The sequence below is a fragment of the Crotalus tigris genome, unplaced genomic scaffold (assembly GCF_016545835.1).
Source record: "Crotalus tigris isolate CLP2741 ecotype Arizona unplaced genomic scaffold, ASM1654583v1 scf7180000017969.2108049, whole genome shotgun sequence".
In the NCBI taxonomy this organism is placed as follows: domain Eukaryota; kingdom Metazoa; phylum Chordata; class Lepidosauria; order Squamata; family Viperidae; genus Crotalus; species Crotalus tigris.
The window spans coordinates 326,917-353,091 of NW_024096751.1; the positions used below are offsets into that span (position 1 = coordinate 326,917).

At 38.4% G+C, this 26,175-nt stretch overlaps 1 protein-coding gene and 1 long non-coding RNA gene across 3 annotated transcripts in view; one reads left to right on the forward strand and one right to left on the reverse strand.

Moving 5' to 3' along the window:
• LOC120308937 overlaps positions 1 to 26,175 on the forward strand; it is a 45,803-nt gene that overhangs the window by 15,065 nt on the left and 4,563 nt on the right. The window lies entirely within an intron of this gene.
• Positions 3,075 to 26,175, reverse strand: part of COPG1 (COPI coat complex subunit gamma 1) — a 31,654-nt gene continuing 8,553 nt past the window's right edge. The window contains exons 5-24 of one of the 2 annotated variants that reach the window (XM_039345650.1): positions 26,053 to 26,132; positions 25,275 to 25,350; positions 24,952 to 25,044; positions 24,410 to 24,496; positions 24,140 to 24,297; positions 22,514 to 22,647; positions 21,271 to 21,338; positions 20,444 to 20,632; positions 20,233 to 20,328; positions 18,149 to 18,392; positions 17,470 to 17,545; positions 16,584 to 16,687; positions 14,742 to 14,867; positions 14,264 to 14,332; positions 12,909 to 13,051; positions 11,505 to 11,676; positions 10,812 to 10,909; positions 7,135 to 7,273; positions 5,544 to 5,642; positions 3,075 to 4,140 (exon numbers count right to left, since the gene is read on the reverse strand). In XM_039345650.1, the coding sequence (XP_039201584.1) occupies positions 4,010 to 4,140; positions 5,544 to 5,642; positions 7,135 to 7,273; positions 10,812 to 10,909; positions 11,505 to 11,676; positions 12,909 to 13,051; positions 14,264 to 14,332; positions 14,742 to 14,867; positions 16,584 to 16,687; positions 17,470 to 17,545; positions 18,149 to 18,392; positions 20,233 to 20,328; positions 20,444 to 20,632; positions 21,271 to 21,338; positions 22,514 to 22,647; positions 24,140 to 24,297; positions 24,410 to 24,496; positions 24,952 to 25,044; positions 25,275 to 25,350; positions 26,053 to 26,132 (2,382 nt within the window). In that variant the 3' untranslated portion in view covers positions 3,075 to 4,009. The remainder of the gene's footprint in view (positions 4,141 to 5,543; positions 5,643 to 7,134; positions 7,274 to 10,811; positions 10,910 to 11,504; positions 11,677 to 12,908; positions 13,052 to 14,263; positions 14,333 to 14,741; positions 14,868 to 16,583; positions 16,688 to 17,469; positions 17,546 to 18,148; positions 18,393 to 20,232; positions 20,329 to 20,443; positions 20,633 to 21,270; positions 21,339 to 22,513; positions 22,648 to 24,139; positions 24,298 to 24,409; positions 24,497 to 24,951; positions 25,045 to 25,274; positions 25,351 to 26,052; positions 26,133 to 26,175) is intronic. The other variant, XM_039345651.1, reaches the window with a different exon arrangement.

Here is a 26,175-nt window from a genome sequence, read left to right on the forward strand (position 1 = left end):
ATAAGCATGCTTCAATGCGTCCTTAGAACCCTTCCTATAGTTTTTACTACAGCTTCCACTCTTAAATCAGAAGGGCTTGATTTAAGTGTAAAATATCGTAGGAAGTGAAATTGTGACTGTTTTGTTTGCCCAGAAAAAACAGCTCATGGTTTGATGCACAGGAGACCTAACACTTCACCCATTCACTTGTACATTTCCTTAAAATAGACTTATGGTTTCTATTTTGTCTGCATTCACAGTGTTTTGCAAATTACTATGAGAACACAATTCCTTTCCATATGCTACAAAAATTGTATTTTGTCCATGTCACAGAATATATGAGGCAGCATTCTGCAAGATACGTTTTAATATTCGAGATACATGCTTCTAAGATATTTTCTATGCAAACTGAATATAGGCCTCTAATAAAAAACTGATGTAACATTACTGATTTAATTTTAATGTGTGTTTTATTGATATATTACTTTGAAATCTTAGTAACAGGATTGTCAGTAATTGCTTCTTTCAATTTTTGAAAACTCATGCTACATCAGCAACACTATTTAGCCACCTTGATTTCTATTAACTCTTTATTATGTTGACTTTCACTTTTCCAAGCATGGAGGGCTTCTCCAATGATTCATACTATGAATCCACCTTTAAACTTTAGTTGCCTGATTAGTGCTTCCAGGGAGCAGTCTAATTTTATTCTATCTGATATCAATGATTTGCTGTTTTTGTTGTCCAAAGTATTTTCAAACCTTGTAATTCAAAGGCGCCAGCTTTTCTTCATTAGCTTTTGGACGATCCAATTTTCACAGCCATATGGGAAAGCCATACTCTTGACAATGTTTTTGTCATCTCCGTGGCATCTCTGAACTCTTAATATGTTGTATAGATCTGTCATAATTTTTCTCCCAAGAAACAGATGCTTTTAATTTCATGATAAACAGTGAATACCTCAATTTTGGAGCCCAGGAAGATATAATCTACATTACAGGTAGTCTTTTACTTATGGCTGTAACTGAGACTGCATTTCAATTCAATGATAGTCATTGAATTAGTTAGCATGTGACCATGACTGATTTTACAAACTTTTTTTGCAGTGGTCATTAAGCAAACACAACAGTAGTTAAGCAAACCCATTGTTTGCTATGGGGCATTTTTTTTTTTTTTTGCTGGAAACTGGAAGTAAAAGCTGGCTTCTAACAAAAATATCATAAATCATGGGCACATGACTATGGAGTACTGCAAAGATCTATAAATATGGGGCAGTTGCTGAACACTCAAAATACAGTCATGTGATCATGGGGAGTGGGGCAGCCATCAGAATTTTGAAACCAGGTCGTATGTAGCTTTTGGGGGGGTCTGTTATAACTTCAAATAGTTGCTAAGTGAAGGTCAAAGACGACTGTACTACTTCTTCACCCATTTGCATTGGGTTGGCATTACCACCCTTAGATGTGATAGTGGTATCAATCAACTTGCTGGAAGCAAGAAAGACTTAAATAATCTTTTGTTGAAGGTTCTTCTTTCACCTTCAACAAAACAGCTCTTAAGTCTTTCTTGTGTTCAGCAGCCAAAATGGAATTATTTGGATGCCTGAGGTTGTTAGTAATGTACAATATTTCTTTCAACATTTGTAATGCTATTTTTTTCTAGCCCAGCATTTCTTTATGTATCTGCATTTAAGTTAAGTAGGTTAACATATAACTTTGTCATACTCCTTTCTTAATTTTGAACTAATTGATTGCTCCATATTGCATTCTTACTGTTGCTGATTACCATACAAATTCTGCAGTACATAGAGGTAGCTGGAGCATCTTTAACACTGCCTTACTGGATACTAGAATGCAGCTTGATCTTTTTCAGTTCTTTGACCTCAACTGTTTCCATACCTGCTTACCAATTATAAGCAGTACATTAACAGCATAATTTTGCAAGATTTTAAACTAGGGTTCCCAAAGTAATGAATATTGACTCCATGGGTTATGGGACTATCCAAGGGGTTGTTGCTGTTGTTATTATCTCTAGTACTATTAAAGTAGTCAATTTATTGAATTAAAGTAATACTTATTAAATTATTTTCACATAATAAATGTTTAGGGGTCGATGAACAAATTTCATGAAAGGGTCAATAAGCTGAAAAGTTAGGAGGCTTCTGTTCTGAACAGTTCTGCTGGCATTTCATCAATTCTTGCAGTTTTGTGGTCAGCAATATTTTGTAGAGCCTATTTTATTACTACACTTTCCAAAATGTTTGGGTCTAGCTTTATGTCTATCAGCAATTTGAGGAGGTCTTTTTGTGTATGTAAACAGCCTCTCTTCTTTACCTCTGTTGATTATCTTCTTTGTAGTACTATATTATGTTCATCCCTGTGTAAAACGGTCTCTCATCCTTCTTTACACTATTTAGATATATTTCTCTGCCTCTTCCTACTTTTCTGTGGAATTAGACATTGTAGGGCAAGTTTTCCTCTGTCCCTGTTGTCTTTTGCTGTTTACTTTTCCTTAGCTATTTTAATGGATCAGTAGAAAACTATTACACATTTTTTTCAAAAGGCAGAATACTTTTCATTCTTCATCTTTAATGATATAATGAATTTTGGTTCAAAATTCTTTAGACATTCAATCAAATCTAATTAATTCAGCCTAAACTTTATCTTCATTGCATAATCATATAGAATATTGCTCAAGTCATATCTTGTTAATCTGATAGATATTATTTTTAAAAGTTCAAATTTAAATTTTGCAGGACATCCATAAGTAGATTTGCAGTCAACATTGAATAAAACTCTAGTTTTGCTTGCACAGTATATAATCCATTCAACATCAAACTTGTCCATTCAGCAATGAACAAACTATAAGGTTCTTAATTTATATGATTCTATATCTAGTACAAAATTTGTAAAGTCCTTAAACTTTGAGGGATATTAGGTTGGAGAAGCTAGATTAAAATTTGTTGAACATCTAGTATTAGCATAATGGATGATTTTATATCTACATCCTAATCTATTTTTTGCTAAAATTATGAAGAACTGAAATCTAGACGTATACAACTCATTTTATCACAATTCTGATATTAGCTATGCAAATAATAAGAAAAACGCTCTTTATTCTTTCATTATATGGCACAACATTTATGTATAAAATCTAGTCAGAATAGAACAAACACGTACCAGCCTTTACAAAATCAAAATCAACAACAGTAATAGATGCCCACTCATAGAACAATTTAGGCTGTTTTACTGAAACAAATGATTTTTAGAAACATGAAGTAATATGAAAATGAGCAATTTCCTTAAATATCCCGTTCTAAATATCAGTACAGGAAAATGACATGATTTGAAACAATGGATACTTCAGCATTTTTTCACTCTGGTTTTCTACTCTAGATTACCTGCCAGTTTCTTGTGAAATTCATATTCCTGATTTTTTTTTCACCCTAGCACTTTTTCAATTCAGGCTGCCTCCAAATGATATTAACAAATTGAAAAGGAAGGCAAGTTTGATATAAATCAATCAAATTAACTGGACCTGTGTGTTGTGAATGTCTTTTCAGTATCATTTACATAAGAGATAAAATGTATTTATTTTCATATTCTTGAGAGTAGCAGCATTGCTAGCATAAAATCCATATTTTTATTTTATAATATATATGTAAGGGTTTAGAAAGGTCATAAAATATAACAACTGCCCCAGTTGTAAAGGGCCTGGCTAATCACATAACGAATCTGACACATGGTGACCAGAACAGGAGCTAGAGCCAACTACTTTAATGTTCTTAGGCACCTTGGTATAAAAGGGATGTTCTTTCGAAGTAGCCTGGAAAACATGAAGAAATAACCAATTCAGTATTTCACAGAAACATTCTTGTGGTTATAAACCTACACACTTAGCTTTCATTTCTAATTAGAGTAAGAACTGATGCCAGTGTTCTAGTATTTCTCCCAATGTCCAGAGCAGTAGAAAGAGGTCTCTAATTCTCCCGTTAGCCTTGGGGTCTGAAACAGACAGCCTTAAAATGAGCTTAGCCAACAGAAGCCATGACAACATCCACTGGAAGTTCTTCTTTACTCCGAGCTGTAACTTGCATTGTCACAATTTCTGTGAGGACAAGGCGAGAACGAACCAAGAGGTCATGACCACCTCGAAATACACCTGTAGCAGATCAAAGACAGGAATACCTTTATCAGCATGTATGGCTGGAACTATATTTCCATTCTTGAAGGAACTGAGGTAAATTACCAAACTAAACACGCTTTTAAAAAGGAACTTAATTATCCTCCTGCTTTACCATTAAGAATATTTAGTACACTGATGGTGTTTTGGTCAATGGCCAAATGATCTTATAACTGAACTGTGACTTAAAACACTTTGTGATGTTTTATCTCTTCAGCTTTTCCTAAGTGGGATTATAGAGAAAAAGGGGGCAATCCCCTGGCAGAATCTGGGGCAACTATGAACCCTACCCAAGGACCCCCTTCACTATTTTCATTAATCAAACAATGTGAATAGACTCACAGAAATAGTTTAGATCACCAACCTTTCTCAGTTGGCGGACCGGAGGGAAAGGAGGGGGAAACATTTTACATGCATGCACTCATATGCGCGCGGGGCCGCAAGCACGCGTGTGACACAAATGGGACTTGGCTAGCGCCCATGAGATACTCACTAGCCCTGCCCTGATCTTGTGCAGCACCCTTTTTTGCGCCCCAAGGTGCGGTAGCATCCCATTTTCACATCCCACTTTCACAACCCATGGTGCGGTGGTGTCCCGTTTTTGCATCCCAACGTGTGGCAGCAGTCCGTTTTTATGCCCTGAGGTGCGGCAGCATCCCATTTTCGCACCCCGAGGTGCATTGTCATCCCATTTTCATACCCCAAGGCCATGGTGCTAGCGCAAGTGGGGGGGTTGTGTGTGCAGACATACGCACACTGGCCAGCCTGTCCCATGGCCCAGTGGCCCAGAGGCCATGGCCCACTTTCAGGCTGCGGCCCACAGATTGAGGACCCCTGGTTTAGATATCATTTACTGATAGAGATCATATTCCACTGGGATCTCTGGCACTAGTGTATTTCTTACAAATATCCACATATACAAGAATAATAAAGCTTGAAGAAAAATTATGATACTGCCTCCACATCTGTGAGACTATTAGGATGAAATATCTTTTGTACTAGTGAAAGCATGTGCTAAGTTCATATTACCAAGGTAGACTGAATGGCTGTATAGTTCATTGAGAAAAAGGAGTGACTTTACATTAAGCTAATATGAAAACTACTTTTCAGACACTTAGAATGGATTAAACCAATTAGAAGAATTAGTCTGCTGAAAAGACACCAGGCTAGAAATTGGGAGACCATGAGTTCTTCTCTTGGCTTAGGCAAGTCACTCTTACTCAGCCTTGGGAAAAAGGCAATGGCAATCTACTTCTGAAATCTTGCCAGGAAAACTGCAGGGATCTGTCCAAGCAGTCGGCAGGAGTCAATACTGATTTAGACATCCCCCCCCCCCAAAAAAAACCCATTAAGATCAGCCAAGAGGGCATACAAAAACTCACCTGCCAGGTACAAGGTATGAGAGTTCTTGTCATCTGGGACTTTATCTGACCGCTCACATGGTTGCATTCCCAGGAATTTCACAATATTGCCCACTGCCTCTGTGGAAATAAAAATATCGGAGCTTATTTTTTTTTCTCCTTTATGCTTGCTTCTGTTCAGTTTGCTTACATAACCTGATTACTGTAGTCCCTATTCCCAGAGAAAGTAGATGTCATTTTCTCCAAGAAACAAACAGTAAAGTACAGAGACCAGGTGTCTTCGCTTGTAGCCATTCAATAATCCAAACAATCTGTAGAAATGTAAAAGCTTTTTGGATTAAAATTTGGTGGAACATTCAGAATATTTTTAAAAGAAAGATAAAGTTTACTCCTCAACTATTTTTATTGGGTATTATAGTAGATGTTGATGCTAAAGAAATTAACCTGATGTTGAATTTAATAACAGCAGCAAGGCTGCTGGTAGGGCAATATTGGAAGAAGGATTGTTTGCCTACTATAGAAGAATGGACACTTAAAGTGTCAAACTTAGCAGAAATGGCTAAGATTTCTGCTTATTTGAAGGATTACTCACAAGAAAGATACATTTCGGTTTGGAGAAAATGGATAGATTATATTCAGAATAAATATGGGACTAAAAAGTTCCATTTATTTTATGAATAAATTTTAGAGTATTATTACTGTTATTATTATTATCATTAATAGTTTAGTATAGTGGAAATTTTATGATATTGTGTTGTTTAGATATTAGAATTTTAATTTGTTTATATGATTAAGTTTATTCTTAAATTTTTACTTTGTGTTAAAAGAGAGTTAAAGCGCATTATATTTGTTTATTTATATAGTTGGTTAATGTTAGTTAGGTTATGATTAATATATTTATCACCCTGTATTCAGCTCTGGGAAGTGGGAGAGTGGGGGAGGATTTGGGGTATACTTTGTAATTTTTTGTAAAACTTTTCAATAAAAAATAATAATAATAATCCAAACAATCTGAGTCCTGAGAAAGAGTGAAATTTCCGTGAGAGCTCTTGCAGGCTGGGCCTCACCATCTTCAGTTTTATTAATTTGGTGGAATCAGCAAGAATTTTAAACATCAATTTGTATGAACATCAAAATCAGAGATTCAATTTTCTCTCCTGTCAAAAACAGTCATTTATCCTTTTCAAAGGGCTAGGGAGGAAATTTTCAAGCAGCCTATAATTATTATAATTTTTCAAGCAATCTATAATTACTGAGATCTTCACTGTGGTTCCTAGAGGTGCTGGTTCTAAAATAATGACTTTTGACCTACTTTTGCAATCATATTAACAGACAATGGAATTTTGAGCTATCTTTGTAGATTTTTTTCACCCTGCCACTAGCAAATCTTCTTTTCAGACTGTAGCAGAATTCAAAGATTTCCACTGAAAAAGGAATAGGAATGTTTAGTTAATGCTATCCCCAAATACATTTCTATGTGATTATGCCTGATTTAATTTGAGAAGGCTTCCACATATTTACAAGAAATCATGTAACAATCCAGTTTACAATATTAGCTTTTCTAAGGGACAGGAATCAAGAGCTGTGCACTAATGTGTTCTGTTTACCTTACCTTCCAGTGTTTTAACAGTAGACAATGTGAAAGTCTCTTCTTTTTCAAATTCATCACCAACTTCTTCCCAGGCTGCTCCAAAATTTGGCTTCAAAACTCTTTGGATGTGATCTGCTACGGTTACTTCCAGATCTTCTAGCTAATGAAGACATATGACAGTAAATTACCCTTGAGCTTTTCTGTGAGCTCTTTAGAAAACTGACCAGATTTTAAAGCAACAATAATTATTTGAAGACATCTGTTTTTTTCTCTCCTGCAATACTGATAAATTTTAAAGTAGAACAGTGGTGTCTGCAGAAGCAACAAGAATCATGTTGAGAAGAGCAGCACAGCAATGCGAGCTATGCCCACATTCTACAGATACTGTAACACATGTGCCCCAAAAGTACAACTTCGCTTTTGTCATTCCGACGAAAGCAATAAAAACCTGTGAGCATTACTAGTAATAGTACTGGGTTTTATTGCTGAGTGGTAGTACAGTAAATTGAGTTTGAAAAGCACTCAGTGGAAAGATCTCCCAAACATTCAAATACTGAATGTTTACAGAGATTTAAACGATAGAATTACAATTTTAATTACTCTATAGTTATAAAATTATATACCCCAAATTATATAGTTATAAAGAGATATTATTCAAAACAAAAAAGTTTCACCTGGAGAACCACTTCTAGTCAGCAGAGATTGGTTTGAAATTAATGGAGCAATGGCTTAGCTCAGCAAAGGCAGTTTCAAATGTTACATTTAAAGTTATCAAAACTGGCTGCTTAGTGGAAGTCTGCTGCATGTTCTTTTCTTCTTTTTTTCCTCTCCAAGCATTAAGTGGGAAATATATTTATTTGCAACGATTTCACCCGGCCCCTCACTAAATGTGGAATTAGAATAGTTTATCTCTCGTGCAGCTTAAGTTTTCATTTCTTTTGAGATGAAGTGTGGGGGAAGAAGCATAAGATATTTTTAATCTAGACTGGGAAGTGTTTAATCAAATATAGCAAATGAGGCTCAGGAAGAGGCTTTCAGGGCTTTACAATGTTTGATTTCTACAATGTTCAGACTCTACCTCAGGGGTAGTCAACCCTCGCTCTTTTATGACTCGTGGACTTCAACTCCCAGAATTCCTGAGCCAGCTGTGCTGGGAGTTGGTCCACGAGTCATAAAAGAGCCAAGATTGACTACCCCTGCTCTACCTCTTCCCTGTTAGGAATCCCAGAAGTTCAGCATCTGATTATAAGATGAGACACTTCAAAAGACAAAAACATACTTTAACCGTATTTATTTTAAAAAAATAAATCTAATTCTTCAGCATCCTGGTGCTAAAGTTTTCATGAATTTGATGATTTGGGTACAAGCTCTAATAAAGGAGAATATTTGTAGCTCAGTGTTGACATGAGGAATTCTTGGTGCTCTCTGAGCTTGCTTGTTTTCTTGCAGATGTTTCATTACCCAAACTAGGTAACATCATCAGTACTAGGAAGGAGTGCACTGATGATGTTACCTTGTTTGGGTGATGAAATGTCTGCAAGAAAACAAGCAAGCTCAGAGAGCACCAAGGACTCCTCAGATACAAGCTTTCAATCTCTAGAATAAGGAACTGTTCAAACCCCAACTTCATGCACACACACTAAGCTTAGTTTATGCATTCTTTGGAATGGAAATCTGAAACAGCATGGAAAAAGGAAGAGAGGTATGCTTGCTTCCCTGTGCATACTATGTTATTGTCAAGGAGTGCATTTCACAAACCTTGTAATTATAACAAACTGATCAGGAAAAGGACAATTGTTCAGCCTGGCCATTGTGCATCCAGGCCTTCTCATCTTCTTTCCAAAATAGGCCAACTGATAAGTGTTGTTTTTCCACTGACATTTCAGATTGGTGATAGTTTTTGATCACCATTAAGGTTAAACCAATATACTTAGCAGGCACTTTGACTCTAGGCAACTCCAATCAGCTTACATAAAGCTGGATTTTTCTTAAGTCACCTATTTTAGTTCATGATGGCTTTGCCAGAATCTGCACAGTCCTGCACTTCCATATGCTGACTGGGAGCAAAACAATACCTGGCTTTCCAATTTAAGAGTTCACAGTGGCAATTCCACTGTACCTAAATCAGAGAAGAAATCAATAGCTTCCAATACAGGAATAAATCTAGTGATCATTATTGCTCTACACTCAGCTTGTAAGTTATGTTTTCTGGAAAACATACAATGATGTATTCTTATCTCAGACAAAAAGAGAGAGAGAGAAAGAAAAATATTAGTTTAATGTGTAGCTTAAGTGAAAAGGAATTTCGTTAGCAAAAGTATTCTGCTCAAACTATTATATGCAAAGACAATTGGAATAAGCCATTTTATTTATGGCTAGCTTAGAGCACATAACCCTGAGGGAGACGTAATGGCCCTTAAGATTATGTCTGCAAAATCAGCTGGCTACTAACCAAGTCTGTCAGGCAGAGCTCCAGCAAGAAGCTCCAGGGCTGACCTTGAGCCATCTGGACAAGCTGAGACTTATCCACTTATAAGCTCAGAGTCTTCATTAAGCTCATTCTTTGGCCCAGATAAAACCAATTGGTCTGCAAGGTGGAGTCAAGCTATTTTCCAAAGCGCTGGACAAGAAGCAACGGATGGAAACTAATCAAGGAGAGAAGCAACCTAGAACTAAGGAGAAACTTCCTGACAGTTAGAACAATTAACCAATGGAACAACCTGCCCCCAGAAGTGGTGAATGCTCCAACACTGGAAGTTTTTAAGAAGAGACTGAATAGCCATTTGTCCAAAATGGTATAGGGGTTCCTGCCTGAGCAGGGGGTTGGACTAGATGACCTCCAAGGTCCCTTCCAACTTTATTATTATTATTATTATTATTATTATTATTATTGGTGTAAATAATGAAATCATTTATCAGATCATGTCATGGGGCTCCACTGATAAAATACAGGTAGTCCTCAAGTTATGACCACAATGGAGTCCAGCATTTCTGTTGCTAAGTGAGATAGTTGCTAAGTGAGTTTTGCCCCATTTTATGACCTTTCTTGCCATAGTTGTTAAGTGAATCCCAAGGTTGTTAAGTGTATCTGGCTTGCTTGCTTGCTTGCTTATTTATTTATTTATTTATTTGACTTATATACCGCTTTAAGTGCAAGCACTCTCTAAGCAGTATACACCAGTAAGCAATGTATATATATATATTTACATTGCCCCCAACAATCTGGGTCCTCATTTTACCTACCCCGGAAGGATGGAAGGCTGAGTCAACCTTGAGCTGGTGAGATTTGAACCGCTGACCTGCTGAACACAGCCAGCTAAAGTGGCCTGCACTATTGCACTCTAACTGCTGCGCCACCTCGGCTTCCCCATTGACTTTGCTTGTCAGAATAAAAGGTGCGCCTGGGACTCTGCAGCCATCATAAGCATGAGTTGGCTGTCAAGAGTCTCAGTTTTGATCATGTGACTTTGGGAAGGCCGCCACAGTTCTAAGTGTGAAACACAGTCGTAAGTCTTTTTTTTTTCAGCATTGCTGTAACTATGAAAGCTCACTAAACGAACTGCTGTTAAGTCGAGAACTTTCTGTAAATATTTTATCAGTGGCTCACTGCACAGTATGGTGACATTAGAAGTGGGTTATCACCTGACTGCTTGACAATGGAAAGAGTTGATATAGCCTGCATTGAAGTTCTTTCTTACCACATATTCATCCTCATAGCCCTCTTCCTCAGCTTCACCAGTATTTGGATCACAATCTTTCACAGTGAATTTCATCATGCAGCTGAAAGTGCAAGCCACTGCAAAGAGGACAAAGCAGAGGTCACATAACAGTGAACCCTGGAAGTGAATGTTCTTCCTTGTTTACCACCTAGGCTAGGGGTAGGCAACCTTGGCTCTTTTATGACTCGTGGACTTCAACTCCCAGAATTCCTGAGGCAGCCATGGCTCAGCTTGGAAACCTCTTTCCCTTCAGCATGGCTGGCTCAGGAATTCTGGGAGTTGAAGTCCACTAGTCATAAAAGAGCCAAGGTTGCCTACCCCTGACTAGGCTTATTCTGTAACCATTTGTTAAAAAAAAAAAACAAAAACATTGTGCACTGTGAGATTTGCCTGTAAAATTATGTTTTCTTTGGAGGCATAATGATCAAACTGCCACCTCTTTGTGCGCATGCAAGTTTGTTTATTGAAAGGTGTGTACAAATTTGAACAATCTCACTCTTGGAGTGAGTTTTCTTTTACAAAGATTAAGCCTTGATTTTTGAAATGAGTTTTTTTTATTTTAAAATCCCACATTTATTTTGCACCTATAGAAATGAATCTAGCTATGGCTCCGCCCAATGAGCAGATGAAGTAGGGGTGGATAAATTAAGGAAAAAGATAAAATATGGGCACCTGCTGTGGGATCCTCTTCAGGCAAAGCAATCAAGGTGTAGCAAGTACCAGGCTGATTGTACAGCAAGCTTTTGGCAGGTATATAAGCAATGACCTCATATCCCTCCGTTGGCTCCATCTGCACTGTGACATTTTCCAGAATCTGATCATTCAATGTATTTGTGCAGTCAAACTATCAGAAAAAAGTGAAAGCGTATCAAGAGCATAAAATGAAACTTTTGGCATTAAGAAACCAAGCATTACTTTAAAAAAACAAAAAAAGAGGCAAGCAATGTTTGCTGTACTGTATACAGTCTGTGCAACTTACAAAATGGTATTTCATGGTTCATACTTTCTATACATTCGGCTAAAAATCCTCAGTTTACAAGATCTCTCTAGAAGGCAGTTTCCAGAAGATGCATTTCTTCAGTATAACTAATAATTGTAAGTGTTCAATCTGCAGTGCATTTATTTCTGAGCAAGTGGCCCAGTGAAGTTTAATAGTGTTTTCCGAATGATGGCTTTTTGGACTATCATGCTTATTACATCCAGTCAGAGCTGAAGAAGCTTCTTGGATGAGAAGCGAAACGTTTTCAAAGAAAAACAAAGTCCAGGTGCCTCCCACCTTTGGGACAACCATGACCTGGATGACTAAGAATCTCCATAGTTTCAGAGCCCCTATATTTATTAGCTTCACTGATCTACATTTGAATAATGATAAAATGATGATAAAATTTTCAGTGGCTTTCGTAGAAACACTGCAGTGGAAGAAATTACACTTATTGAAGCCTCTCTGTATCACAGAGCTATAAGAAGAACTTCTGCTTGTCAATTGGTTTAATCCTCTAGTCACCGTTTCAATTTATGAAGCTAAAGGAGATCTTCAGACCTCTAGAAAGTGTAATGCTAAACAAGTCCCTTCAGTGAATGTGATCTGAGAATTCATATAATACTGGATTGTAGAGTCCCTTTGCTTCGGAACAGCAACAAAGATTGACAGTCTTTGTTTCCATTTTTAATTAACTTTACTCCCTTTTGTTAAAATCTGGTTTAACAACCCTGGACATGCTGAGGAATAAATCAAGGTTTAAAAATACGACTTATTTTCCTAAACTCTACACTTGTCTTGGATGATTCAAGAAACCACATTTAGATGAAAACAAAACAGAATTATTTTCAATCTTTCCTTTAGAGTTGCACTGGAGAATTACTGTCAGCCTCAGTTTTATTCCTATAACATTAGCTGGTTGGGCAACGTTACAGTAAGAGAATATAAAAGAATACAAAAGTGCAACTAAAATGCACAAAGTGTAGCTAAAGAAATAATGTATTGATATTGTACCAAAAACTATAAGGTACGATACGATATATTCCATCGTATCAGTGAAATTAACTATGTGAAAGCTTTTTTTCAACACCACCCACCTGGAACACCATATGGCTGGAGAATGTATGCTTTGTACAACGGATCACATATTCTGTTTCCAATTCTGTAAGTGCCTCTGGCTCAGGGGAAGACTTGAACAGTGGCCCAAGTCCCTGGAACTCTGGAACAGCAGCCAATTGCTCTGGAAGAGAGCAAAAACATCCACGGGTTTCTGTTTAGTGTCATAACTATATTTCTATAGAGTTAAGTGTAAAAGGAAAGTTTTCAGATTACATCTACTGGAAAGTTCAATGTAGACTTTTCCCGTATGTATAAGCTGTAACTTTTTAAAAAAAATACAGCATTCCTAGGAAAGTATGTTGAAAGTACGTCTCCAATTATGAGCTGATTTTTTTCAGAGGATTCCTTCTGTGCTAATATCATTATTACATACTCCCAAGGTGGTACATACTGTTACACTGAATATAGTTATTAAAAATTGAAGGTCTAGATTTGGCTCTTTCAAGGAAAGAAAACAATTAGAAAGCAATTGGAGCAGTTATTAAAAAGTTTTAGGATCTAAGCAGAGTTTGTTGATGGGAATTTTGTTTGGGGTTATTTGACTTTTCTTTGTTTGAATTATTCTTGACTTATGGCAACTACCTGGACAATTCTGTTTTTCAGAAATGATTTACCTTTGCCTTTTTTCTAGGGTGAGAGAGAATGACTATCCCAAAGTCATCCAGTTGGCTTCATTCTTGAGGCAGGACTATAGTTCAAAACCTCCTAGTTTCTAGCCTGGTGTCTTAATCAAGCTGGTTTATTATTTGAAATTAGTAACATGGAAAAAAAACCTCCCTCCCCCATGGGCTGAAATCCATATTAAATAAAGAAGTTCTTAACAAAAGAATTTAGGTGGAAATTTCTCATTTTAGAAGCTGAGTCGAGTATTTTGTGTCATTCTCCTGCCTTTGAAGTAACCCCCGAAGTACAACATATAAACAGCAGTGCTCAGTTGCAATATGCAAATGTGGTCTGGTTTCTAGAGTGCTGGATAATATCCAGATTCAAATTCCTACTCCAACATGATCTTAAAGCATCCTTCTCCATCCCACACCTTCCAGATCAAGCAAACTACAAGCCCCATCAAATGCAATACTGAAGATGAAAGTTGTAATCCATTGCACCTGGAGAGTTGTAGGTTTGGAAAAAGCTGATTCAAGGCTATGGGTTTACGTTAATTGCTTTCTATCAGCCTCAGTTCCCTTATCTGTGAACTTGGAATAAAAACAAATCTTTTTATAAGGTGTGGTAGAAGGGGGAAAAAAAGTCTCACAAGGAATGTGAAGGAATGTAGAACAAAGCAACATCTTGCATTATACTTTGTTTTATACATCAATCAGTGCAAACAAACCTTGGAATATCTCTTGTCGGGTTGTTGCTATTTTCTCCAGCTGCTTTACTACAGAGGTGGGAGTGTTTTCTGTGGAAGGGCAAGAAAAGCACAATAATAGTACAAAAATGCAGCAAACAGGACTGAAAGATATGCTGTGGTAATTCAAAAGGGATGCAAATCCACCCACAAGTTTGTTTTTGCAGGCTGTTTAGGAAAAAAAGGGTGGGTGGCAGAAGGAATGTGAGATAACTAGAGCTAGAAACAGGTTCATAACAATAATAATGCAAAAGGTTAATGGTAAAATGTAAATCACTTGCCAACAGAAGGGGAAATGAAATACTTTCAGATGTTCAATAAAATGAAAGACAAACAGTTCATAATTTCACAGTTGCTACTGCCAAAATTTCCCCTCTCGAATCCAACCCGAAATATTTTCATAAGGATTAAAAAGGTGGATTCTATATTAGACCAGGAAAATGGCTTTCCTTTCTCTTACCTGCTCTTTGTTCAATGATGGGGGCAGTTGCCAAGGGAACGGACTTGAGGTCAAAGGGTTTTTCAGAGGGGTCCAGAGTATACTGATGCAGAGCCCTCTCTAGGCCAGGGATAGATACTGTCAATCCTGGAAAAGAGAAAGGTTGAGCCCCCACAAAATGCAAGAAACCAGACAAATCTTTGCCAACTTCTAAATTAGAGCACAGGTAACTCTCTTCTTCTATGATTCTATATGGTTCGTTCTATTGAAAGAGCTTGGGGTTTTACCAGTTGAAACCCCCCACAGCTTAATTTCTTGTACCTATTTCCAAAAGCAATGGCATCTATTTGTTTAGCCTAATGAATGTGTGTATTTCAAGCATATCCTCAAAAGATTACTTCTGGAAACCTCTAATCCCTAGAGGAGAAGCAACATCTGGCATACATCTGTTTCCATTTAAGGCTCAAAGACGTGAGACAAGGGGGCTCTGCCATGCATCACAGTAGAGTCTGCTCAGACAGCTAATGTTACTACCAAAGAGGAGCAGAGCTAGAAATTAGGCTGCCCTCCTCCTTTGCTCTTCATGCTGTGTTAGCCGTGTCTGTTAACCCACAGGCATTCAAAAAGAACCATCAGTGTCATCAACCAAAAGGCTTCCAGCCAGCAGGAATTTGAATTCTGAATGTTGCACTACACCAAAATGTGCCAGCTACTGGGAGATAAGATACAGGAAATCATGCCTTGTTCCTTTTCCAGTCCTCATCTAAAGAAGAAATTAATGGCTGGGTCTTAAACATAAAGAACTGAGGCCGCTCAGATCATGAAATGAAGGCATTCACTCTGCTCAATGACTCCCTCAGCATATAGATCAGCAAAGACATCAGAAATGAGAACGATGGTCACACAACTGAATGCTTATCTCAGCCAACTCAAGCAAAACAACTGTATAACGAAGAAGAAATGGTGGAAAATGAGAGAAACAGATGCTGCCCCAGTGAGATTTTACAGACTCCCCAAAATACACAAAATAGGAGTCCCCCTCAGACCTATGGTAGTGCTACGAGATATCCCTACCTATAACCTGGCTAAATGGCTGACACAATGCTTACACTCCCTGACCCAGCTCTCGAATACAACTGACTCCAAGGAGAAACATTCTTGCCTATGGCCTTTTCCCTGCTAGTGACTAATAGTATCTTCTACTGTCTCCGTCATCATTGGAGCTGGAGGGAGATGAGGAAGACTGGTTCCCTTGGGTGGCTGGAATTGTTATTCCATAAAAATCCTTCATTAGCTAGAGTTGTTTGGAGTTGATGGCCTGGAAATGTAATTAAATAATCAAATCAACAGAGGTGATTTAAGGCTTGCCCTCATCACTGACACAGTAATGGTGGGATGACGAGAAGATACTATTACTTACTAGTAGGGATATGGCCTAATACAAAAAAGTGGATTGGATGCATGCAACATGAAAAGTATTCAAGGTAGTAAATAAAAAGAAAGTTAGGAGTAATTTTTTTTTGCATCATTCCATGGTTTGGATAGAGGAAAATACACCAGTGTATGTGTTTCTTTCCAGTCTGAACGTAGGCAATTCATAATTTTATGAAGTTTGAGCAAACTACATCAGATTGCTTTCAGTTCTTAAGCAATTTAAAATTTCTGTTTTCAAATGGGCTTAAAGTTTTATAAAACCTCCATCATGCCAAAAATATAGTGATTTATGCATTTTATTATTCTAAGATCAATGTTGTAAACTTGAGGGCATTTAACAATTTTCAACGCTGACTTGTTTTGTCAAGTTCCAACAATATGAGTGACTTAATTTTTTTTAAAAAAGCAATGAATAATGAACTTAGATACCATTCAGAATGTAGCCAGCGTTGAGGGCCTTTTGCTTCTGCTCCAATACACTTAAATAGAAGGTAGCCCTGTCTCTGACTTCATTGTCGTCATCCATCACACACCTGAAGTTTTTTTTTTTTTTAATAAAAAAAAAGCATTCTGGTCAATTGGAGGAATGTATATTTCCTGAGATCCCCATCTAGAACATTAAATCAGTGTAACCAATCAGAAGCATAACATAACACATTCTAATAACAGGGTAAGAATGTGTGCAAATAATTAATTTTGTCTGCTTACATAAAATAGGGAAAAGATACTTGGTACCTGCAATGGAAGGAAGCTAGAGGCTTGCAAGCTACAGCTGATTTGCACCTGCTAGAGCTGGCCTGATCTCCCTTGGGTGGATGAGTGATTGCAGAGGTGCTGCAGCTGCCATAACTTTGAACCAGGTCATAAGTAGCTTTTGGGGAGTCTGTGGTAACTTTGAATGGTCACTAAGAGACTGGTCATAAATTGAGGACTGCTTGGATTAACATTTTTTTTAGAAATTATGATCAGATACCTATCACTGGCCATTTAAGACAATTGGAAATGGCTCAAAAATATGCTCAATGTGCCCCAGTGACTATGGAATCTAATCCTCTTAGAGCAGTGTTTCTCAACCTTGACAATTTTAAGGCATGTGGACTTCAACTCCCAGAATTCCACAGCCAGCATTGCTGGCTGTGGAATTCTGGGAGTTGAAGTCCACATGCCTTAAAATTGTCAAGGTTGAGAAACACTGTCTTAGAGACTTATTGCAACTTCGGTACAGACCAAATTTTCACTAACTCTACATTTTTACATGGCATGTTTTCGTTTTCCAAATTTGCCACGTGGGTAAGCTGCTACGCCCAAAGCTCACCTTTTCAGTAATACTAGGATGCTTGGTAGCATTTCCTCATTCTGAGCCCCAAATTTAGCCAGAGCACTCACTGCACCTGCAAACAAGTGAAAAAGAGTAGAAGGAGTGATTCATTGGAAAAGACAGGGAAGATATTTAGACATCTGTCATTTATTTAGCTTTTTGTATATAATGTTACTGCAGCCAAACGTGATTAGGAAAACATTATTAAAATAGTTCCAGGGTTAAATGGATTTGAGTACTTATCTTTAGGTGGAATTATTTAAAGCATTTGAATATATCCTAGTATCTGATTCCCATTAAGCTCAATTAGCACTTCTCCCAACCCATTAAACTATTTTTTTTACATGTGGACGAAATTCAGAAGAAATTAAGTAAAATTTCCTTTTAAGAATGTGCTTATTTCAAAATGTTGTCTATAATCTGGTGATAAAAGAGTTCAAATGCTACAATAAATCCAAAAGAGAAAATCTGTGCCTCAATTTGCTTTGCAAGCTGATGATCTAATATCCAGTTTCAGGATCTCCAAGAATGAATGTAAAAGATCCTTGCTTGGAGTTACCAGAAAGCTACTACCAGTTAGAAATGATGATGGTGAAAACAGGTAGACCAATAACCTACAGTACCTAAGTTTCCAACATGACTTATGGCATGTTTTTTTTTTTTCTAATGTACATACCTGCCCTGACCTCTTCATGTTCCAAGACGACTCTGTTGTAAATGAAACGAATATATTTTGAAGGATTGTTGGTCTTTGGCCCTTCCTGGCCCAGCAAGTGGAGAATTCGGTTGGCCAGGACAGTGAACTCACAGTCCTCAATGAACTCGCACAGGTGGGAAAGGCCGGTTTCCTTGCTTTCAGCATTTTCTTCTATGATACCGATGATACATTCAACAATGGCTCGTTTGTATTCAAAGCCACCCTAAGTAGCAAGGAGAATGGATCAGTATGACAAGAGTAGGCTTTCCTTTCTTACTCGCCAGATCATTATTTTATAAAGGAGACACACCTAGGCAAGCTCAGACTAAAATCTGTATGAATTCATGTTCTAGGCCAGTGATGGCGAACCTTTTAGAGACCGAGTGCCCCAAAACTGGCCCCACCCCCATTCTACCCCTTGCCCCGCCCCATTTCCTGCCCTGCCTGTCCGCAGGGCCACTCACTGCCTCCAGGGCCCGCCGCAGATCACCCAGGCAACCCAGCAGTGCCATGGCGGCCATGCCCTCTGCCCCACCCCACAGCATCAACTGTGCGCGATGGGGCGTGAGAGCAGAGTCTTGTCTACGCTGTCTGGCTGCCATGTCCTTGGCTGCGCTGCTTCGCGTGGGCCACACTTGGGGGCGACTCTCCTCCAGGGGGGCTGCTGGTAAGAAGGGGGTCACAGGGGAGACAAGGCTGGGGCAACGGCACATGTGCCCACAGAGAGGGCTCCGAGTGCCGCCTCTGGCACGCATGCCATAGTTTTGTCACCACTGTTCTAGGCTCTTTTTCCTATGTGTTGGTCTTATGATAAAAGGATACTGCAAGAATTACATAGAAGACATTTGATCAAGTTACCCTAGGTACTGTGGATTGATTTGCATTTCTGTCCTTGGAAGAATTTACATTTCTGTCCTACCTTCCTAGAAAGACACACCATATGAACTCTTTTGTCTGCAAATGACTGGTGAAAAGTAAAAACCTAATTATGCTGTGAAGTCCCAGAAAACTGGCCTGTTAGTACATAAAATTATAGTTCCTAACAAATCTCAGTTACTAATTTTTAACTCAGGTTTAATTGTGTTTTTCTTTGAACAATCTTTGATCATTTCTTACTCCTCTCTGCTTCATGTCTTTATAAATAGGCACCGATTTATTCTTTTTCTATAGCCTAGGGACTGGCCTTCAGTGTGCACAGATATGCTTATCTGTTTCTTAGGAAAATGAAAGGAAATTTCTGGAAATGGGGCCCAATACTTCAGACATATGCACAATCCCATATGTTCAGGCTGAGATTGTCAATTGTTATTTATCAGAGGATCACTGGCTGGCAGCCTAACTGCCTGTGAAATATACAATGGTGCAGAGGCCACCCAGCTAACGCCACAGCAGGGGTGTCAAACTGCCAGCCCGCAGGTCGGATGCATCACGCAGAAGCCACGCCCACCCCAGCTCTGGCAAGGGGAAAAAAGTTGCAATACGTCACGGCACATCATGTGACGTGGCAAGTTTGATACCCCTGCTCTACAACAGTGGTTCTCAACCTGTGAGTCGGGACCCCATTTCACAGGGGTCACCAAACAACGCAGTCCGCCATTTTTTTCTCCCTTTTCCTTAGCTGTGCTACTCCCTTTTATTCTATTGGCTTTTGAAAGCCAATAGAATAGACTCTCTTGAAAGAGTCTAATTCTATTGGCTTTCAAAAGCCAATAGGAATTGTCCAGGCTGTCTCTGCCCTGCTGAGCCCGCCAAAAGTCCCATTCTGCAAACGGTGCTGCACCAGTTGAGTAGTCCTCGACTTACGACCGGTTGAGTAGTCCTCGACTTACGAACAGTTGGGGGTCGCGGCATTAAAAAGGTTGAGAACCATTGCTCTACAATATCAGCAAGAAAATTGACTGAAGGAGTGTGGCTCTTGGTTTCGCTATAACCTTCTGAAATTGAAAACTGCTCTGTTACAAGTTCTCACTAGGATTTCAAAGCAAGGAAGAAAGGACGGCTCTTGTTTTTCTGCACAGCAAAGAGTCAAGAATAATGACAATATTTCAAGCAGCCAAGCTTACCTCCTCTCGTAGCATTGTGAAGAGGAAATTCATGAGGACTGCATGCTTGCGTGGATATTTTTGACAGAGGGCACTGATAGCCTGAACCACCACAACCTAGACCAAATTGGGAAATTCAACAAGCACTATGAACAGCTAGAATTGTCCCTATCAGCCATTCCACCCCACAGCATAAACGTGATGAAGGCCTAACATAAATGATTTTCCATGCCTTGAACTCATCCGAGATTTCAGACATGAAGGACGAGATCTGCTTCATGAGACGGTCAATGCTACTCTCATTGCCAGTTTTCAGTAGAGTTGTGATGGCCAAAGTAGCAATGCTGCGGTTGGAGTCAGTCACAAGATTCTCCAAGTCAAGGTTACAGGCAGTCACAGCAGATGGATGCTTCATGGCAACCTAATAAAGAGAAAACAAAATAGAATTCACCTCACGCAAATCAGGTGACCTTGACAGCCTTCACGTACAATTAAATGTACATAAATCAGATGTACATCTGGAGAGAGTGAGCCAGATACATCTATTATGCCAGGAACATGCTCCTCATTCCCCCACCCCTTTGCCTGCCTTCTCGTATACTCAGTCTTCTTCCCTTCAATCCTATTCTTTTTAAATCACAATTTCCACTAATCCAGATTCTTCTCTTTTTGATAAAATTACAGTTTACTCACCAGGATCTTCAACCAAACTTTGATCCTGGGATATGAAATAATCTACATCTCTTTTTTTTATTTGAAATGCAGGCAACTTTCTGCCTTTATTTGGAAAAGTAAGAGTTGCTAAGTGTCTGAAAAGATAGCAAAGTATAAGAAAATTAAGCTTTCCTCATGAAGAGAATTCCATAGGTAAACACAAGCCAAGGATTGATCTCCTGGTCTACTACATTGCCACAAGAGTAGAAGTTAGACCTCTCTTGATGATCTTAGAATACCCAGCAGCTTGAGTGGAGATGCTTGGATTCCAAACTGAGTCTTGGAAAAGCAATCACTAACAGATATGCTCTAGATTTCAAATTCAATGTCTTTGATCCATCTTACCTTGTTGAGGGTTCGGACGGCTGCGTAGCGAAGAGCTGCTTTGGGTGAGCTACAGAACAACTGCAACACTAGGAAAAGTAACATTTATAAGAAGTTAAGTCCACCATTTTATGAAAGGATGATTCAGTCATCATTATCAGCAGCCTCATTATATAAGGAGGTACCAGGGAAATAGGAAAATTAAGACCAGCTTATCTCATTCAGAAAGGCCCCAAAGAAGTCATAAACTTATGTTTTACATTAATAATTTATAAACTATCCACTGGAGATTACAAGATAATTCCTGCTTCAGTTCCTTGTCTGTTTCCCTTATTAAGCTTCTTTCCTCTTTTGGAAAACTGGTTTGTTTGTTGTTGTTTTTTTGTTTTTGTTCTGTTTTGTTTTTGTTTATAAATTTTAAAAACATAAATCACATAATAGTCGGTTAACAGTGTGTTTGCTTAATTTACATTTGTAAGAAAAGATCGTTAACAATTGATTTCTATAATTCGTAATCCACATATTCCAACAAATGTCTCTTTTTCTCTTAAATATTCTCTCTGGTGGGTCCTGTCATCTATACTCTACATTTTCATTTAATATTTTCAATATGAATCAGAGAGTTTTTCCATCTTTTTTTCCTCAACCAATTGTACAATTTATTCCAGATTTCATAATAATCTGTTTCACTCTTCTCCTTAAGTTGTAACGTCAACCTATCCATTTCTGCACAGGATAAAATCTTATTTATTACTTCTTCTTCTGAGGGTGTCTCATTATCCTTCCATCTCTGTGCAAAGGCTAATCTTGCTGCTATTAGCATGTGTAATAATAGGTAAAGGGATCCTTTATTGTATCTATCCTTAGTGATACCCAGCAGAAAGAGCTCTGGTTTTAGCTCAATGTCCTGCATTAGTATCTCTTCTAGCCACTGTTTTAGCAAATGCCATTTTTTAAAAATAGTACTACAAGATCAGGCCCTTTTACCGAGACCATTAGACGAGATACCACATATATGTATTCTTCCATAAAGCAACAATGAGTTTGAATGTCACTCTATTGATATCACTCTGCAATACAGTCTAACATGTAAACATGAAGCAGCGTGGCTGAAAGCAACCTTACATAAAACACAGCAACAATGCTCATTTTGCAGCCAGTAAAGTTTCATTTAGAACAAACCAAACCAATACATGTCAAGCAACTCAGCAAACTCAAGCATGAAATTGTAAAAAAAAAAAAAAAAAAAAAAAAAAGACATTACCGGACACAGCAGGAGCTAGTTCCTTAGCTGTGCATTCAGGTAGGTTAACAATGGCAGATGCTGCTTCATAGACCACCATCTCATGCTTGTTCCGTAAGCAGTTTTCAATGAAATCAAACAGGGGACTATCCCGGCTAGGACAAGAAACAAACAAACAAACAAACAAAAAAAGAAATATTAGATTCAAACATTCTTTATCACCCACTTTATTGAAACACTGATGACTGGTTCTTTTTTCTGTGATCAAAGTTTAGTTTATAAGTATTGGGTTAAAATTGCTGATCAGATAGTACAAACATCAGCATTCTTTAAATTTAAATGGAGAACTGCACAGATTATAAAATATTACTATATTGTCAATAATTATAACAAAGTTGGAAGGGACCTTGGAGGTCATCTAGTCCAACCCCCTGATCAGGCAGGAAACCCTATACCAGTGGTGGCGAACCTATGGCACGGGTGCCAGAGGCAGCACTCAGAGGCCTCTCTGTGGGCACGCGCACCGTCACCCCAGTCCTAGACCTTCAGCTGGGTTTTATAAAACCTTTTCGCTTTAGGCCTCCACTGTCATGTGCAAAAAAAAAAAAAAAAAAAAATTCAATCAATCAGTCAATTTCAACTTCTCGCGGGGGAAAAAAAAAGATCTTGCAAAGTTGGAATTGATTGATTGAACTTTTTAGTTCCACCCAGTCTGCCGTTACCATCGCAGCCATGTCCACCCAATGGGCCACACCCCCAAATGGCCACACCCAGCCAATGGGCCACACCCACCTGGCACCCGACGATGCATAAGTGGGTTTTGGGTTGCAGTTTGGGCACTCGGTCTCTAAAAGGTTTGCCATCACTGCCCTATATACCATTTCAGACAAATGGCTTCCAGTCTCTTCTTAAAAAACTTCCAGTGTTGGAGCATTCAGAGTTTTTGGAAGCAGGTTGTTCCGCAGATTAATTGTTCTAACTATCAGGAAATTTCTCCTTAGTTCTAGGTTGCTTCTCTCTTTGGCTAGTTTCCATCCGTTGCTTCTTGTCCTTTGGAGAATAGCTTGACTCCCTCTTCTTTGTGGCAGCCCCTGAGTTATGGGAACACCCCTCGTCCTTCTCTTTGTTAAACTAGACATACCCAATTCCAGCAACTGTTCCTTATATGTTTTAGCCTCCAGTCCCTGATGTTTTTGTTGCTCTTCTCTGTACTCTTTCTAGAGTCTCAACATCTTTTTTACATCGTGATGACCAAAACGGGATGCAGTATTCCAAGTGCTCAATTCATCCTGCTCAATCTTGTTTTATGAGAATAGCGAGTTTAAGAAAATATCAGACTGCTAATTGCTAATATCTCTGTTGATATGTCTATAATATTTTATAGACGTATCAACAGAGACAGCGGATTATGCAATTATGGTTTTACTGGAGCCAAAAAAATGCAATATGGTGCAGAATAAATGTCTGGACATGTATTGGTGAGTTGTGGTTTGGATATGTCTTGGTCAGGACACGTGTTGGTTGATGAGGACATGCGAGGGACTAGAACTCATGCTCTCCCAGTTTCTACCCTGGTGTCTTTAATCGCTTACACTGAGCTGGTTCTATAGAACTGGCTCTGAAGACAGAAAAATGTCTTTTTCTTACCCTCCAGATTCTTCTTCAAGCAGTTTATTGGCGACTCGAATCATCATGCAATAGGCAAAAGGTGACTTCAACCCATGACGCATGAACTTGTTTAGCATCTTGTTGACAGCCAAGCGATCATTCTTGCGAATGTGATACAGCAAGCCAAGAGCATGATACTGGAACAAGGTAGCAAAGGAAGATAAGACATCAACTTTATTTCTATATTTCTACACATAAATTCATCAGACCACAGCATTATACATTCCAGGTTAGCTTTAAAACTCTTACCTGGACCATGATATTGTCACTAGAAGCTGCCTCCTGAGCTTCATTCACCCAACGTTTTACTATATCAAAACTCGTCTTTAGAAGGTGCTGTAAAGGAAGAAAGCCAGAGAACATATCAAGAAGTTGCTTCAAATGTCAAACAGAAACATTGCAATTGACATATATTAGCTCCAAAAAAGATTAGAGGTTTTGTGGCCCAGGAGTTGCGCTACATCATCATTTTTCTATTCTCTCTTTCTCTCTCATTCATGATCTAAAATAGTGACAGCTCATGCCTTTAAAATAATTTAGCAAGAACAAACACAGAACCACATCCTTGCTTCTTCCAAACAGACAAATGGCTCCATCAGTTAAGAATGGTCACGCATGCTACTCACAGAATCGACAAAGAACTATTCATCTGTCAATTCTTTCTGTGTCTGGGCCAGCTGAGGTTTTCCATCATAATTTTCACTTTTTTAAAAAAACAAGAGGTGTCCTCTTGGACAATGAGCACTCAAAATTTCTTGCCTAGTTCATAAATTCTGCAAGGATTTACTCACCAAAGATGACACCAAGGCAGAGCTGGACACACTGGAAACCTTGTCAACGATCGCCTGCTTCATGTAGCGCTCAATAGACTGGAGCATGGTGCTCTACAGGGAAGACAGAGCATGGGAGGCTGGTTGGAAGGGACATAGGAGAACATCTGCCAAGACTTCCAAGAATGGACAAAGACCATAGTGAAGGAGCAAACAATGCAGGAGAAAGACAGGGGAAAACCCACTAAGAACAAAACAAAGGAAGATGCAGATAATGATGGGAAGATGTAAAATAAAATGACAAGGATTGCAAAAAAGAAAAGATGCAAATGTTTCATACTTACATCTGTAATCTGGCAGAGTGCTCGCACAGCAGGGCCTCTATAGTTGTCATCCTTTCCTGTCATATCTTTGGTTAAACTGGACAAAAATGGAATAGAGATGTTAGTATTATATATTTATTATATTAGGTGTTAGATTACAAGAATTGACCTCCCTCAGCATCTCAGTTGCCTCAAAGGAACATAATGTCTTTCAATACATATGTGTATATCACACAGACATACACAATGCAATTATTAATGTAGTATTTCACTGTATAAACAGTGAGAAAGTGAGACCAGATTCACTCATTGCACTAGATCCTTAACCCTGCTTTACAGATTCCCAATAGATGGGTATGCAGCAGGTGTTAAGACAAGCGAAACAACCCACACTGTGTGTGTAGCACACATATACACACAGAGTTATTATAGACTAACATTGGTAGGCATCACTTTAAAATTTTGAATGTGGTTAACATTAACCTTACTTCCTTATAATTATTATTAATTATATATCATATAATTAAAAAGCAAAAACATTTGGGAAGAGAGGAGAGGGAAGGATAGCAACACATCAAAACATATCTTGTGTGCTTGGATTACTCAAAACTTGGGGTGGATCAATTAAATGGTGAGCTTTCTTTATATAAGCATTTCAATAGCCTTTTAAAGCTACCATTTATTTTTATTTGCTAATGACTCCAGTTTCATCATCTCTTTTTACTACTGCTGCTCCCCTCCTCCACCTCCTTATACACTTGGAATGTTATACAGTTCAATTGATTCAAGAAAACATTACCTGCTAGTTACTATAATGACATCTTCTGAAATGCTAGACATCTCTTTGATGGTCAGGTAACACATTCTGCGGAGAGTTGGCTGACACAGAGAACACACAACAGAGTTAGAATGTACAAATATT